Here is a 15264-nt window from a genome sequence, read left to right on the forward strand (position 1 = left end):
AATCCCAGGTTGTCTCCCAACGAGTTGCAAAAAGGTATGCTATTTTATTAATCAGATATTTTCAAAAAGGTTTGAGTTGAATAACAGGAATTTAAATTGATGAATTTGAACAATGTAAATAAAAGCCTTGACTGGGAGTTGATTAGTTGGAATCCCTATTACATTTGGAATACTCTCAAGATTAATTGATAATTAAAAGTTATTCTGTTTTGTTATCCTTTACTAGGCAAAGGAAAGTCAAACAAGTTGGAATGCTACGTCTGTTCACAAATTGCAACCCACTTAATTAAAAGGGATTGGTGTTAGTGACTAGAAGGCAATCCAACAGTAACCCAATTACAATCCTTCTTTCAAGCCTTCCAACTCAATTGGTTCCTTTCAATCAACTCCCCATCAAATTAGGGAACTACTTGCTCATTGTGAATGCAAAATTCATAACATATGAGAAGAATTTAAAGAAAGACATTGTAAATAGAAATTAAAAATAATCCAATTAAAATAAGAATAATCCTTATATTGAATAAATCCTAATAATATTCCAATGGTAAAATTAACAAGGCAAAGGACATGGAAGAGTAAAGCCAAGTAAAGAAAACGAACTAGAATGACGAAGTCTTGATGAGGTAATGACTCTTCTCAATATCCCAATGCAAAAGCAGTAGAAAAATAATATCCTAAGAGTACCAATTGTGTAGAGAGAAAACCTAGAAGAGGAGTAAAACTAGATCTAAAAACTTAAAACTGTGTAGAATGAATATTGTCCTCGTTTCTGCATGTTCTCTGGCTCTAGTCTGCTATTCTGGGCCGAGAACTGGGTCAAAACAGGGCCCAAAATTGCCCCCAGTGAAATCTGCAGATTATGCAGATCGCGCATGTCACGCGATCGCGTCGTCCACGCGGACGCGTCATTTGCGTTTTTCCGTGCCACGCGTTCGCGTCGTCCACGCCTCCGCGTCACTTGTGCATTTCCTTTCCGCGCGGTCGCGTGAGCCATGCGGCCGCGTCACTGCGATTTCTCCTCTTCCGCGCGAACGCATGAGCCATGCGGCCGCGTCACTTCTCGCTGGTTGTCTCCTCAATTTCTTGTGTTCCTTCCATTTTTGCTAGCTTCCCTTCCAATCTCCAACTCATCCATGCCCTATAAAGCCTGAAACACTCAACACACAGATCACGGCATCGAATGGGATAAAGGAGAACTAAAATGCGTAATAAAAAGTCTCTAGGAAGTAGTTTTCAACCATGTAATAATTCCAGGAAGGAAATATAAATGCATGCTAAATTAATGAATAAGTGGGTAAGGATCATGATAAAACCACATAATTATACACAATATAAACCATAAAATAGTGGTTTATCATCTACCTTTGCAAGTGTTTTCTCAATCAGTTTCTTCAAAACACTCTGTCCAGGATCCTACTCACCAAATTTTTTAGTTAATAAGAATTAGACATGGACAATACTAAAACGCAAGTTCTTGTTAGGTTGGTTGCGCAATGTGTAACAGTTCAAAACGTGAACTAAAAAGCATCCATTTTATTGTTTGAAAGACAGTGGATGTTCCCATCATATACAAGCAAGACCATAATGTTTATCAAAATTGTGTAATTCTATTTCATAGGTGGGAAACTAGAAAGTGACTTCTCTCTGAATTATTGAAATCATAAACCATCATAACTATGACATCCATTTATATTCTTATGGAAAATCACCAGTCATTTAAAAAGTCAAAAACAAAATAGGCAAACTACCTTTTCTGCTCTCCACACCAGATATCTATGTTGAGCTTCGAGATTCTGGGAAATCTAGGATTCGTCAGTCTCTTTAACGAATTTGCTTACCAACTCCAACCATTCCTGCAAGAATAATATTCAAAGGTCAAGAATTAGAAAGCCTACTGAGATTACCCTTAGCAAAGCATGATTTATTAATGTACCATGCTGCTGGGATTACCTTGTAATAATCCTTGAATGCAGAATATAGAATTTCATAATTTTCTGGGCTTGAATTGAACTTTGTCCAAATGACAATTGGTGAAAAGAACTTTATAGATTCACTTGTGAGCTTTCCTCCCATGGAAAACTAAATATGAACTTCTAGTTCTGACCTGAAGATCAACAGCCTTCACAACTTCCTTAGAAAGAGGCTTGAAGCCGAGCATCCAACCCTCAAATAACACAACCTAGACAGTCATTTGTGCACAATAATTGAAGTAATAAAAACTCGACATCTGTATTTGTTTCATGGCAGGGCTAACCCCAAAAATTTCATTATAATCTTAAGTTTAGTTCAGCCAGAAAACCATTTTTCTTTTTTTCCAAAGCTGGATATCACCAACCTTAGAGCCTTATAAAGAATTCATGTTAATCGACATCAGTAAGATTTGGTCTGTTTGCCTTTACTTCATCGGTTACAACGTGACATTAATCTGTCACGAAAAAAGAAAAAGAAAAGGGATTAAGAATTACAATAGATAATATGTTACCGTAAGGGGTCCTTCGACCTCTGGCCAAGTTGAAGGATCAGCACGGTCGCCTCTTCCGTTGAATGCAGACTGCAGAGGCAGAGAAATAAGCATCAGCAACAATGAAGCGAAAATGTATCAAAATAATGAAAATATGTCTAAGCTAAGGCCTTACTTTGTCATATCGAGGTGGCTTTATCTTCATACCTGAAAACTTCAAATGACAATGAATTATGAATAAAATACTTGAAGAAAAAATAAAAAAATAAACAACTAAATTTTGTCCAAACCTTCTCTTGTCAATTTGGACAGAGCTGTTAAGGTTTCAACAGACAAAGGAAGATCATGGCTTCTTGCATTTCCTCGGAACTGGAAAGTGGTGGACGAAATTGTGATACAAGAGTTCCAGGCACTGTTAGAGAAGCTCACAACTCCATTCAACTTAACCAGCAAGTGTACTGGGTCATCCAAGTAATACCTTACGTGAGTAAGGGTCGATCCCACAGAAATTGTTGGTATGAAGTAAGCTATGGTCACCTTGTAAATCTCAGTTAGGCAGATTAAATGGTTATGGGTTTCGAAAATTAATAATAAATAGAAAATAAAAAGGGATAGAAATACTTATGTAAATCAATAGTGGGAATTTCAGATAGGCGTATGGAGATGCTGTGCTCCTCTCGAATCTCTACTTTTTTATTACATTCATCCAATCCTTCCTACCCCTTTCCATGGCAAGCTGTATGTAGGGCATCACCATCATCAATGGCTACTTTTAATCCTCTCGGGAAAATGGTCCTATGCGCTGTCGCTGCACGGCTAATCGTCTGGAGGCATCACCCTTGTTGATAGCTACATCCCATCCTCTCAGTGAAAATGGTCCAAATGCTCTGTCACAGCACGGCTAATCATCTGTCGGTTCTCAATCAGGTTGGAGTAGAATCCATTGATTCTTTTGCGTTTGTCATCACGCCCAGTGATGAGCGGATAATTTATACGCTTTTTGGCATTGTTTTTAGTATGTTTTTAGTATGATATAGTTAGTTTTTAGTATATTTTTATTAGTTTTTAGTTAAAATTCACTTTTCTGGACTTTACTATGAGTTTGTGTGTTTTTCTGTGATTTCAGGTATTTTCTGGCTGAAATTGAGGGTCCTGAGCAAAAATCTGATTCAGAGACTGAAAAGGACTGCAGATGCTGTTGGATTCTGACCTCCCTGCACTCGAAGAGGATTTTCTGGAGCTACAGAAGCCCAATTAGCGCGCTCTCAACGCCATTGGAAAGTAGACATCCTGGGCTTTCCAGCAATGTATAATAGTCCATACTTTGCTCGAGATTTGATGGCCCAAACCGGCATGGCAAATCAGCCTCAGAATTTCCAGCGTTTAACGCTCGAACTGGCATAAAACTTGGAGTTAAACGCCCAAACTGGCATGAGAACTGGCGTTTAACTCCAGAAAACGTCTCTACACATAAAAGCTTCAATGCTCAGCCCAAGCACACACTAAGTGGACCCAGAAGTGGATTTTTACGTCATTTACTCATTTCTGTATACCCTAGGTTACTAGTTTACTATTAATAGGATCTTTTGACATTGTATCAGTACCTCATGACACTTTACACGTTTCTTTGTGTACCTTCCACAGCATGAGTCTCTAAACCCCATGGTTGGGGGTGAGAAGCTCTGCTGTGTCTTGATGGATTAATGCAATTACTACTGTTTCTCATTCAATCATGCTTGCTTCCATTCTAAGATATTACTTGTTCTTAAACCGGATGAATGTGATGATCCGTGACAATCATCATCATTCTCAACTATGAACGTGTGCCTGACAACCACCTCCGTTCTACCTTAGATTAAGTAGATATCTCTTGGATTCTTTAACCGGAATCTTCGTGGTATAAGCTAGAACTGATGGCGGCATTCAAGAGAATCCGGAAGGTCTAAACCTTGTCTGTGGTATTCTGAGTAGGATTCAATGATTGAATGACTGTGACGAGCTTCAAACTCCTGAAGGCGGGGCGTTAGTTATAGACGCAAAAGAATCATTGGATTCTATTCTGGCCTGATTGAGAACCGACAGATGGATAGCCGTGCCGTGACAGGGTGCGTTGAACATTTCCACTGAGAGGATGGGAGGTAGCCATTGACAACAGTGAAACCCTACATACAGCTTGCCATGGAAGGAGCCTTGCGTGCTTGAAGAAGAAGACAGTAGGAAAGCAGAGATTCAGAAGATGGAGCATCTCCAAAACCCCAACCTATTCTCCATTACTGCAAAACAAGTACTTAATTCATGTTCTTTTGCTTTTCATAATCAATCCTGATAATTTCTGATATCCTGACTAAGATTTACAAGATAACCATAGCTTGCTTCAAGCCGACAATCTCCGTGGGATCGACCCTTACTCACGTAAGGTATTACTTGGACGACCCAGTGCACTTGCTGGTTAGTTGTGCGGGATTGCAAAAGTGTGATTGCAATTTCGTGCACCACCCAGCCTTCAGGAGTTTGAAGCTCGTCACAGTCATTCAATACCAGAATCCTACTCGGAATACCACGGACAAGGTTAGACTTTCCAGATTCCCGGGATCCTACTCGGAGTACCACAGACAAGGTTAGACTTTCCGGATCCCCATGAATGCCGCCATCTATCTAGCTTATACCACGAAGATTCTATTGGGGAATCTAAGAGATATGCGCCCGGCCTAAGGTAGAACGGAAGTGGTTGTCAGTCACGCACGTTCATAGGTGAGAATGATGATGAGTGTCATGGATCATCACATTCATCAAAGTGTTGTGCAACGTATATCTTAGAATAAGAATAAAAGAGAATTGAATAGAAAGTAATAGTAATTGTATTGAAATTTTGAGGTACAACAGAGCTCCACACCCTTAATCTATGGTGTGCAGAAACTCCACTGTTGAAAATACATAAGTGAAAGGTTCAAGCATGGCCGAATGGCCAACCCCTAAAACGTGATCAATAGCCTCCTAAGATGAAGAATAAAACAAAATTGAGACCAAAGATGTCTAATACAATAGTAAATTATCCTATTTATACTAGACTAGCTACTAGGGTTTACATGAGTAAGTAATTAATGCATAAATCCACTTCCGGGGCCCACTTGGTGTATGCTTGGGCTGAGATTGATCTATCTACGAGCTGAGGCTTTTCTTGGAGTTGAACTCCAAGTTATAGCGTATTTTGGGCGTTCAACTCCGGATCATGACGTGTTTCTGGCGTTTAACTCCAGACAGCAGCATGTACTTGGCGTTCAACGCCAAGTTACGTCGTCAATTTCCTAATAAAGTATAGACCATTATATATTGCTGAAAAGCTCTAGATGTCTACTTTCCAACTCCGTTGAGAGCGCGCCAATTGGAGTTCCGTAGCTCCAGAAAATCCATTTTGAATGCAGGGAGGTCAGATTCCAACAGCATCAGTAGTCCTTTTGTCAGCCTTTTTCAGAGTTTTGCTCAAGTCCCTCAATTTCAGCCAGAAATTACCTGAAATCACAGAAAAACACACAAACTCATAGTAAAGTCCAGAAATGTGAATTTAACATAAAAACTAATGAAAACATCCCTAAAAGTAGCTTGAACTTACTAAAAACTACCTAAAAATAATGCCAAAAAGCGTATAAATTATCCGCTCATCACAACACCAAACTTAAATTGTTGCTTGTCCCCAAGCAACTGAAAATCAATTAGGATAAAAAGAAGAGAATATACTATAAATTTCAAAATATGAATGAATATTAATTCTAATTAGATGAGCGGGACTTGTAGCTTTTTTGCTTCTGAATAGTTTTGGCATCTCACTTTTTCCTTTGAAGTTTAGAATGATTGGCTTCTCTAGGAACTTAGAATTTCGGATAGTGTTATTGACTTTCCTAGTTAAGCATGTTGATTCTTGAACACAACTACTTATGAGTCTTGGCCGTGGCCCTAAGCACTTTGTTGTCCAGTATTACCACTGGATACATAAATGCCACAGACACATAACTGGGTGAACCTTTTCAGATTGTGACTCAGCTTTGCTAGAGTCCCCAGTTAGAGGTGTCCAGAGCTCTTAAGCACACTCTTTTTGCTTTGGATCACGACTTTAACCACTCAGTCTCAAGCTTTTCACTTGGACCTGCATGCCACAAGCACATGGTTAGGGACAGCTTGATTTAGCCGCTTAGGCCTGGATTTTTTTTCCTTGGGCCCTCCTATCCATTGATGCTCAAAGCCTTGGATCCTTTTTACCCTTGCCTTTTGGTTTTAAGGGCTATTGGCTTTTTCTGCTTGCTATTTCTTTTTCTTTCTATTTTTTTTCGCCATATTTTTTTTTTCACAAGCTTCTTCTTTTTCACTGCTTTTTCTTGCTTCAAGAATCAATTTCATGATTTTTCAGATCATCAATAACATTTCTCTTTGTTCATCATTCTTTCAAGAGCCAACAGTTTTAACATTCATAAACAACAATATCAAAAGACATATGCACTGTTCAATCATTCATTCAGAAAATAAAAAGTATTGTCACCACATCAATATAATTAAATTAAATTCAAGGATAAATTCGAATTTCATGTACTTCTTGTTCTTTTGAATTAAAGCATATTTCATTTAAGAGAGGTGAAGGATTAATGGATTTTATTCATAGCTTTAAGACATGGTTACTACATACTAATGATCATGGAGTAGAGACACAAAACATAGATAAACTCAACATATAAAAAAAACGAAAAGCAGAAAGAAATAAGAACAAGGAATGAATCCACCTTAGTGGCGTCTTCTTCTTGAAGGACCAACAATGTCCTTAAGCTCTTCTATGTCCCTTCCTTGCCTTTGTTGCTCCTCCCTCATTGCTCTTTGGTCTTCTCTTATTTCATGGAGAATGATGGAGTGCTCATGATGTTCCACCCTTAATTGTTCAACATTGTGGCTCAAATCTTCTAAGGAAGTGTTGAGTTCCCAATAGTTGTTGGGAGGAAAGTGCATCCCTTGAGGCATCTCAGGGATTTCTTGATGATGATCTTCCTCATGCATCTCTTGAGAACCGTGAAGGATCTCTCTTGCTTGCTCTATCCTCTTCTTGGTGATGGGCTTATCTTCTTCAATGGAGATGTCTCTTTCTATGATAACTCCAGCTGAGTAACATAGATGGCAAATAAGGTGAGGAAAAGCTAGCCTTGCCATGGTGGAGGGCTTGTCGGCTATTTTGTAGATTTCATTGGAGATGACCTCATGAACTTCTACTTCCTCTCCAATCATGATGCTATGAATCATGATGGCCTGATCCACAGTAACATCAGATCGGTTGCTAGTGGGAATGATGGAGCGTTGAATGAACTCCAACCATCCTCTAGCCACAGGCTTGAGGTCCAGTCTTCTTAGTTGAACTGGCTTGCCTTTGGAGTCTCTCTTCCATTGAGCTCCTTCCACACATATGTCCGTAAGGACTTGGTCCAACCTTTGATTAAAGTTGACCCTTCTAGTGTAGGGGCGTTCATCTCCTTGCATCATGGGCAAGTGGAATGCCAACCTCACATTTTCTGGACTAAAATCTAAGTATTTCCCCCGAACCATTGTGAGATAATTCTTTGGACTCGGGTTCATACTTTAATCATGGTTCCTAGTGATCCATGCATTGGCATAGAACTCTTGAACCATTAAGATTCTGACTTGTTGCATGGGGTTGGTTAGGACTTCCCAACCTCTTCTTCGGATTTCATGTCGGATCTCCGGGTACTCATTTTTCTTGAGCTTGAAAGGGACCTCAGGGATCACCTTCTTCTTTGTCACAACATCATAGAAGTGGTCTTGATGACTCTTGGAGATGAATCTTTCCATTTCCAATGACTCGAAGGTGGAAGCTTTTGTCTTCCCTTTTCCTTTTCTAGAGGATTCTCTGGCCTTAGGTGCCATTGATGGTAATGGAAAACAAAAAAGATTATGCTTTGACCACACCAAACTTAAAATATTGCTCGTCCTCGAGCAATAGAAGAAAGAAGAGAAGAAGAAGAAGAAGAGAATATGGAGGAGAAGGGGAAGTGTAGGTTCGGCCAAGGTGAAGAAGAGGGGGTTGTGTTGTGTGAAAATGAAGTAGAAAGGAAGGGTATATATAGGGAGGGGGGAGGGTGTAGGTTCGGCTGTTTAGGGTGGGAATGGGTGGGAAAGTGTTTTTGAATTTTGAAGGTGGGTGGGGTTTATGGGGAAGAGTGGATGGATGTGAGTGGTGAAGGGGGTGATTGGGAAGAGGGTTTGAGGTGATTGGTGAAGGGTTTTGGGAAGTGTGACATGGGGAAGAGTAAAATAGGATTAGGAGGTAAGGTGGGAATATAGTAGGTGGGGATCCTGTGGGGTCCATAGATCCTGAGGTGATCCTGTGGGGTCCACAGATCCTGAGGTGTCAAAGAATTCCATCCCTGCACCAATTAGGCATGTAAAATGCCTTTGCACACCATTCTGGCGTTTAAACGCCGAGTGGTGCACATTCTGGGCGTTCAACGCCCACATGTAACATGTTTCTGGCGTTGAACGCCAGTTTCATGCTTGTTACTGGCGTTCAGTGCCAGCTTTTCCTCTAGGCACATTCCTGGCGTTCAGCGCCAGAATGTTTCTTGTTTCTGGTGTTCAGCGCCAGTTTCATGCTCTGTTCTGGCGTTGAACGCCAGCCAGATGCTCCTTACTGGCGTTGAACGCCAGTCTGTGCTTCCTCCAGGGTGTGATTTTTTTTCTTCTACTGTTTTTGATCCTGTTTTTAATTTTTATATTTTTTCGTGACTTCTCATGATCATGTACCTAATAAAACACAAAATAACAATAAAATAAAAATTAGATAAATAAAATTGGGTTGCCTCCCAACAAGCGCTTCTTTAATGTCAATAGCTTGACAGTGGCTCTCATGGAGCCACAAAGGTGATCAGGTCAATGTTGTATAGTCCCAACACCAAACTTAGAGTTTGGATATGGGGTCTTAACACCAAACTTAGAGTTTGGTTGTGGCCTCACAACACCAAACTTAGAGTTTGACTGTGGGGGCTCTTCTTGACTCTAAACTGAGAGAAGCTCTTCATGCTTACTTTCTTTTGTCACAGAGGGATGGCCCTGTGCCTTAAACACAAGGTAGTCCCCATTCAATTGAAGGACTAGTTCACCCCTGTTGACATCTATCACAGCTCCTGCTGTGGCTAGGAAAGGTCTTCCAAGGATAATGCATTCATCCTCTTCCTTCCTAGTGTCTAAGATTATGAAATCAGCAAGGATGTAAAGGCTTTCAACCTTTACTAACACGTCCTCTACTATTCCATAAGCTTGTCTCAATGACTTGTCTACCAATTGTAATGAGAACAAGGCAGGTTGTACCTCAATGATCCCCAGCTTCTCCATTACAGAGAGTGGCATAAGATTTATTCCTGACCCCAGATCACATAGAGCCTTTTCAAAGGTCATGGTGCCTATGGTACAAGGTATTAAGAACTTGCCAGGATCTTGTCTCTTTTGAGGTAAAATTTTCTGAATCCAGGTATCTAGTTCATTAATGAGCAAGGGAGGTTCACTTTTCCAAGTCTCATTACCAAACAACTTGGCATTCAGCTTCATGATAGCTCCTAAGTATTGAGCAACTTGCTCTCCAGTCACATCTTCATCCTCTTCAGAGCTCATGAATAGCAGAAGGAGATTTAATGGAATCTCTATGGTCTCTGTATGAGCCTCAGATTCCTTTGGATCCTTAATAGGAAACTCCTTCTTGCTTGAAGGACGTCCCAGGAGGTCTTCCTCACTAGGATTTTCGTCCTCCTCCTCCCTTGTGCATTCAGCCACATTGATCACATCAATGGCCTTGCACTCTCCTTTTGGATTCTCTTCTGTATTGCTTGGGAGAATACTGGGAGGAGTTTCAATGACTTTCTTACTCAGCTGGCCCACTTGTGCCTCCAGATTTCTAATGGAGGACCTTGTTTCAATCATAAAATTGAAAGTGGCCTTTGACAGATCAGAGACTAGATTGGCTAAATTAGAAGTGTTTTGTTCAGAATTCTCTGTCTGCTGCTGAGAAGATGATGGAAAAGGCTTGCTATTGCTCAGCCTATTATGTCCACCATTGTTAAAGCCTTGTTGAGGCTTTTGTTGATCCTTCCATGAGAAATTTGGATGATTTCTCCATGATGAGTTATAGGTGTTTCCATAAGGTTCACCCATGTAATTAACCTCTGCCATGGCAGGGTTCTCAGGATCATAAGTTTCTTCAGAAGCTGCCTCTTTAGTACTGTTGGATGCATGTTGCCATCCATTCAGATTTTGAGAGATCATGTTGACCTGTTGAGTCAACACTATGTTCTAAGCCAATATGGCATTCAGAGCATCAATTTCAAGAACTCCTTTCTTCTGAGGTATCCCATTATTCACGGAATTCCTCTCAGAAGTGTACATGAATTGGTTGTTTGCAACCATGTCAATGAGTTCTTGAGCCTCTTCAGGCGTTTTCTTTAGGTGAATAGATCCACCTGCAGAATGGTCCAATGACATTTTCGAAAATTCAGATAGACCATAATAGAATATATCTAATATGGTCCATTCTGAATACATGTCAGATGGACACCTTTTGGTCAGCTGCTTGTATCTTTCCCAAGCTTCATAGAGGGATTCACCATCTTTTTGCTTGAAGGTCTGAACATCCACTCTCAGCTTGCTCAGCTTTTGAGGAGGAAAAAATTTATCCAAGAAGGTAGTGACCAGCTTATCCCAAGAGTCTAGGCTATCCTTGGGTTGTGAATCCAACCATATTCTAGCTCTGTCTCTTACAGCAAAAGGGAAAAGCATGAGTCTGTAGACTTCTGGATCAACTCCATTCGTCTTTACAGTCTCACAAATCTGCAAGAACTCAGTTAAAAACTGGTAAGGATCTTCAGATGGAAGTCCATAAAACTTGCAGTTTTGTTGCATTAAGGCAACTAGCTGAGGTTTCAGCTCAAAATTATTGGCTCCAATGGCAGGAATGGAGATGCTTCTTCCATCAAATTTGGACGTTGGCTTTGTGAAGTTACCAAGCATTCTCCTTGCATTATTATTATTTTTGGCTGCCATCTCCTTCTTTTGTTCTAATGTTTCTGAAAGGTTACCTTTAGATTGTTGTAACTTAGCTTCTCTTAATTTTCTCTTCAGAGTCCTTTTAGGTTCTGGATCAATTTCAACAAGAGTGCCTTTATCCTTGCTCCTGCTCATATGAAAGAGTAGAAAACAAGAAAAGAAAGAGGAATCCTCTATGTCACAGTATAAAGATTCCTTTATGTTAGTAGAAGAAGAAAGGGGAGAAGAATGTAAAAGAGGAGATTCGGATATTTAGATGGAGAGAGGTGAAGAGAAGTGTTAGTAATTAGATAATTAAATAGAACAAGAAAAGAGAGGGAGAATGTCAAAAATAATTTTAAAAAAGGGGTTAGTAATTTTCGAAAATTAAAGATAAGATAAGATTAAAATTAAAATTTAAAATAAAAAGAATTTTTGAAAAAGAGATGAGATATTTTCGAAAATTAGAGAGGGAAGAGTAGTTAGGTGGTTTTGAAAAAGATAAGAAACAAACAAAAAGTCAAAGAGTTAGTTGAAAAAGATATTAAAATCGAATTTGAAAAGATAAGAAGATAAGAGGTTAGATAAGATATTTTGAAATCAAATTTTGAAAAAGATAAAACTTTTTGAAAAAGATAAGATAAAAGATAAAAAGATTTAATTTTTAAATTTAAAATTACTTATTTCACTAACAAGAAACTTCAAGATAAGATTCTAGAACTTAAAGATTGAACCTTTCTTAACAAGAAAGTAACAAACTTCAAATTTTTGAATCAATCACATTACTTGTTAGTGTAATTTTGAAAATATGATATAAAGATAAGAAAAAGATTTTGAAAATAATTTAAAAAAGATTTTTGAAATTTTCGAAAAAATAAAAAAAATGAAAAAGATATAATTTTTGAAAAAGATTTTGAAAAGATAAGATTTTTAAAATTGAAAATTTGACTTGACTTGTAAGAAACAACTAATTTTGAAAATTTTTGACTAAGTCAACTCAAATTTTCGAAATTTTGAGAGAAAAAAGGAAAAGAATTTTTTTATTTTTAAATTTTTAATGATGAGAGAGAAAAACAACAAAAATATTCAATGCATGAAATTTTTAGATCAAAACAATGAATGCATGCAAGAATGCTATGAATGTCAAGATGAACACCAAGAACACTTTGAAGATCATGATGAACATCAAGAACATAATTTTGAAGGATTTTTTTGATGTAAAGAAAACATGGAAGACACCAAACTTAGAAATCTTTAATGCATGGACTCTAACAAACAAAAAATGCATATGAAAAACAACAAACAACACAAAACAAGAAAACATCAAGATCAAACAAGAGGATTTACCAATAACAACTTGAAGATCATGAAGAACACTATGAATGCATGCATTTTCGAAAAATGCAAGAAAAAGAAAAAAAATTTTGAAGCATGCAATTGACACCAAACTTAAAAATTGACTCAAGACTCAAACAAGAAACACCAAATATTTTTGATTTTTATGATTTTATAATTTTTTTGTATTTTTATTAATGTTTTTCGAAAATATTCTTTAGAAAAACGAAAAAGAAAAGAAAAATTTTGAAAAAGATTTTTGAAAAGAAAATTACCTAATCTGAGCAACAAGATGAACCTTCAGTTGTCCATACTCGAACAATCCCCGGCAACGGCGCCAAAAACTTGGTGGACGAAATTGTGATACAAGAGTTCCAGGCACTGTTAGAGAAGCTCACAACTCCATTCAACTTAACCAGCAAGTGTACTGGGTCATCCAAGTAATACCTTACGTGAGTAAGGGTCGATCCCACAGAGATTGTTGGTATAAAGCAAGCTATGGTCACCTTGTAAATCTCAGTTAGGCAGATTAAATGGTTATGGGTTTCGAAAATTAATAATAAATAGAAAATAAAAAGGGATAGAAATACTTATGTAAATCAATAGTGGGAATTTCAGATAGGCGTATGGAGATGCTGTGCTCCTCTCGAATCTCTAATTTTTTATTACATTCATCCAATCCTTCCTACTCCTTTCCATGGCAAGCTGTATGTAGGGCATCACCATCATCAATGGCTACTTTTAATCCTCTCGGGAAAATGGTCCTATGCGCTGTCACTGCACGGCTAATCGTCTGGAGGCATCACCCTTGTTGATAGCTACATCCCATCCTCTCAGTGAAAATGGTCCAAATGCTCTGTCACAGCACGGCTAATCATCTGTCGGTTCTCAATCAGGTTGGAGTAGAATCCATTGATTCTTTTGCGTTTGTCATCACGCCCAGCCTTCAGGAGTTTGAAGCTCGTCACAGTCATTCAATACCGGAATCCTACTCGGAATACCACGGACAAGGTTAGACTTTCCGGATTTCCGGGATCCTACTCGGAGTACCACAGATAAGGTTAGACTTTTTAGATCCCCATGAATGCCGCCATCTATCTAGCTCATACCACGAAGATTCTGTTGGGGAATCTAAGAGATATGCGCCCGGCCTAAGGTAGAATGGAAGTGGTTGTCAGTCACGCACGTTCATAGGTGAGAATGATGATGAGTGTCATGGATCATCACATTCATCAAAGTGTTGTGCAACGTATATCTTGGAATAAGAATAAAAGAGAATTGAATAGAAAGTAATAGTAATTGTATTGAAATTTTGAGGTACAGCAGAGCTCCACACCCTTAATCTATGGTGTGCAGAAACTCCACTGTTGAAAATACACAAGTGAAAGGTTCAGGCATGGCCGAATGGCCAGCCCCCTAAAACGTGATCAATAGCCTCCTAAGATGAAGAATAAAACAAAACTGAGACCAAAGATGTCTAATACAATAGTAAATTATCCTATTTATACTAGACTAGCTACTAGGGTTTACATGAGTAAGTAATTGATGCATAAATCCACTTCCGGGGCCCACTTGGTGTATGCTTGGGCTGAGCTTGATCTATCCACGAGCTGAGGCTTTTCTTGGAGTTGAACTCCAAGTTATAGCGTATTTTGGGCGTTCAACTCCGGATCATGACGTGTTTCTGGCGTTTAACTCCAGACAGCAGCATGTACTTGGCGTTCAACGCCAAGTTACGTCGTCAATTTACGAATAAAGTATGTACTATTATATATTGCTGGAAAGCTCTGGATGTCTAATTTCCAAAACCGTTGAGAGCGCGCCAATGGGAGTTCTGTAGCTCCAGAAAATCCATTTCGAGTACAGGGTGGTCAGATTCCAACAGCATCAGCAGTCCTTTTATCAGCCTTTTTCAGAGTTTTGCTCAAGTCCCTCAATTTCAGCCAGAAATTACCTGAAATCACAGAAAAACAAACAAACTCATAGTAAAGTCCAGAAATGTGAATTTAGCATAAAAACTAATGAAAACATCCCTAAAAGTAGCTTGAACTTACTAAAAACTACCTAAAAACAATGCCAAAAAGCGTATAAATTATCCGCTCATCAAAAAGCAACAAGGCAAACAAAAATTCTAAGCAATCAAAACATATCTCCACACAATAATAATCACTCGCTACTCTTCGACAAATCATGTGGATAACTACCTCAAGAAGGGAATTTCCCGGATTAGCTTCTCTTAGTTTAGCCTGCAACCAAAATACATAATTTGTCAGCAAAACAAAACAAAAAAGATCAAGATGGTGGCACTAATGGAAAAGGCACGAGGTGATTACGGCTTTCTTATACCTGACCTTCAGCCGTCAAATAAAAGTTATATATAGATATTGTTGCCGACTTCTTGAGAATTT

The 15264-nt window shown here is 38.7% G+C and overlaps 1 protein-coding gene across 1 annotated transcript; it reads right to left on the reverse strand.

The window, feature by feature from the left end:
* Positions 1-1953: 1953 nt before the first annotated feature.
* Positions 1954-15099, reverse strand: LOC112722203 (D-glycerate 3-kinase, chloroplastic-like). Its single transcript, XM_072211127.1, has 5 exons — positions 15061-15099; positions 2752-2830; positions 2637-2668; positions 2483-2551; positions 1954-2179 (listed from the first exon to the last, which is right to left on the reverse strand). The coding sequence occupies exons 3-5, from the start codon at positions 2664-2666 to the stop codon at positions 2051-2053; spliced, it is 228 nt and encodes a 75-aa protein (XP_072067228.1). The 5' UTR covers positions 2667-2668; positions 2752-2830; positions 15061-15099; the 3' UTR covers positions 1954-2050.
* Positions 15100-15264: the final 165 nt, after the last annotated feature.

The sequence above is a fragment of the Arachis hypogaea genome, chromosome 2, assembly GCF_003086295.3.
Source record: "Arachis hypogaea cultivar Tifrunner chromosome 2, arahy.Tifrunner.gnm2.J5K5, whole genome shotgun sequence".
Lineage (NCBI taxonomy): Eukaryota > Viridiplantae > Streptophyta > Magnoliopsida > Fabales > Fabaceae > Arachis > Arachis hypogaea.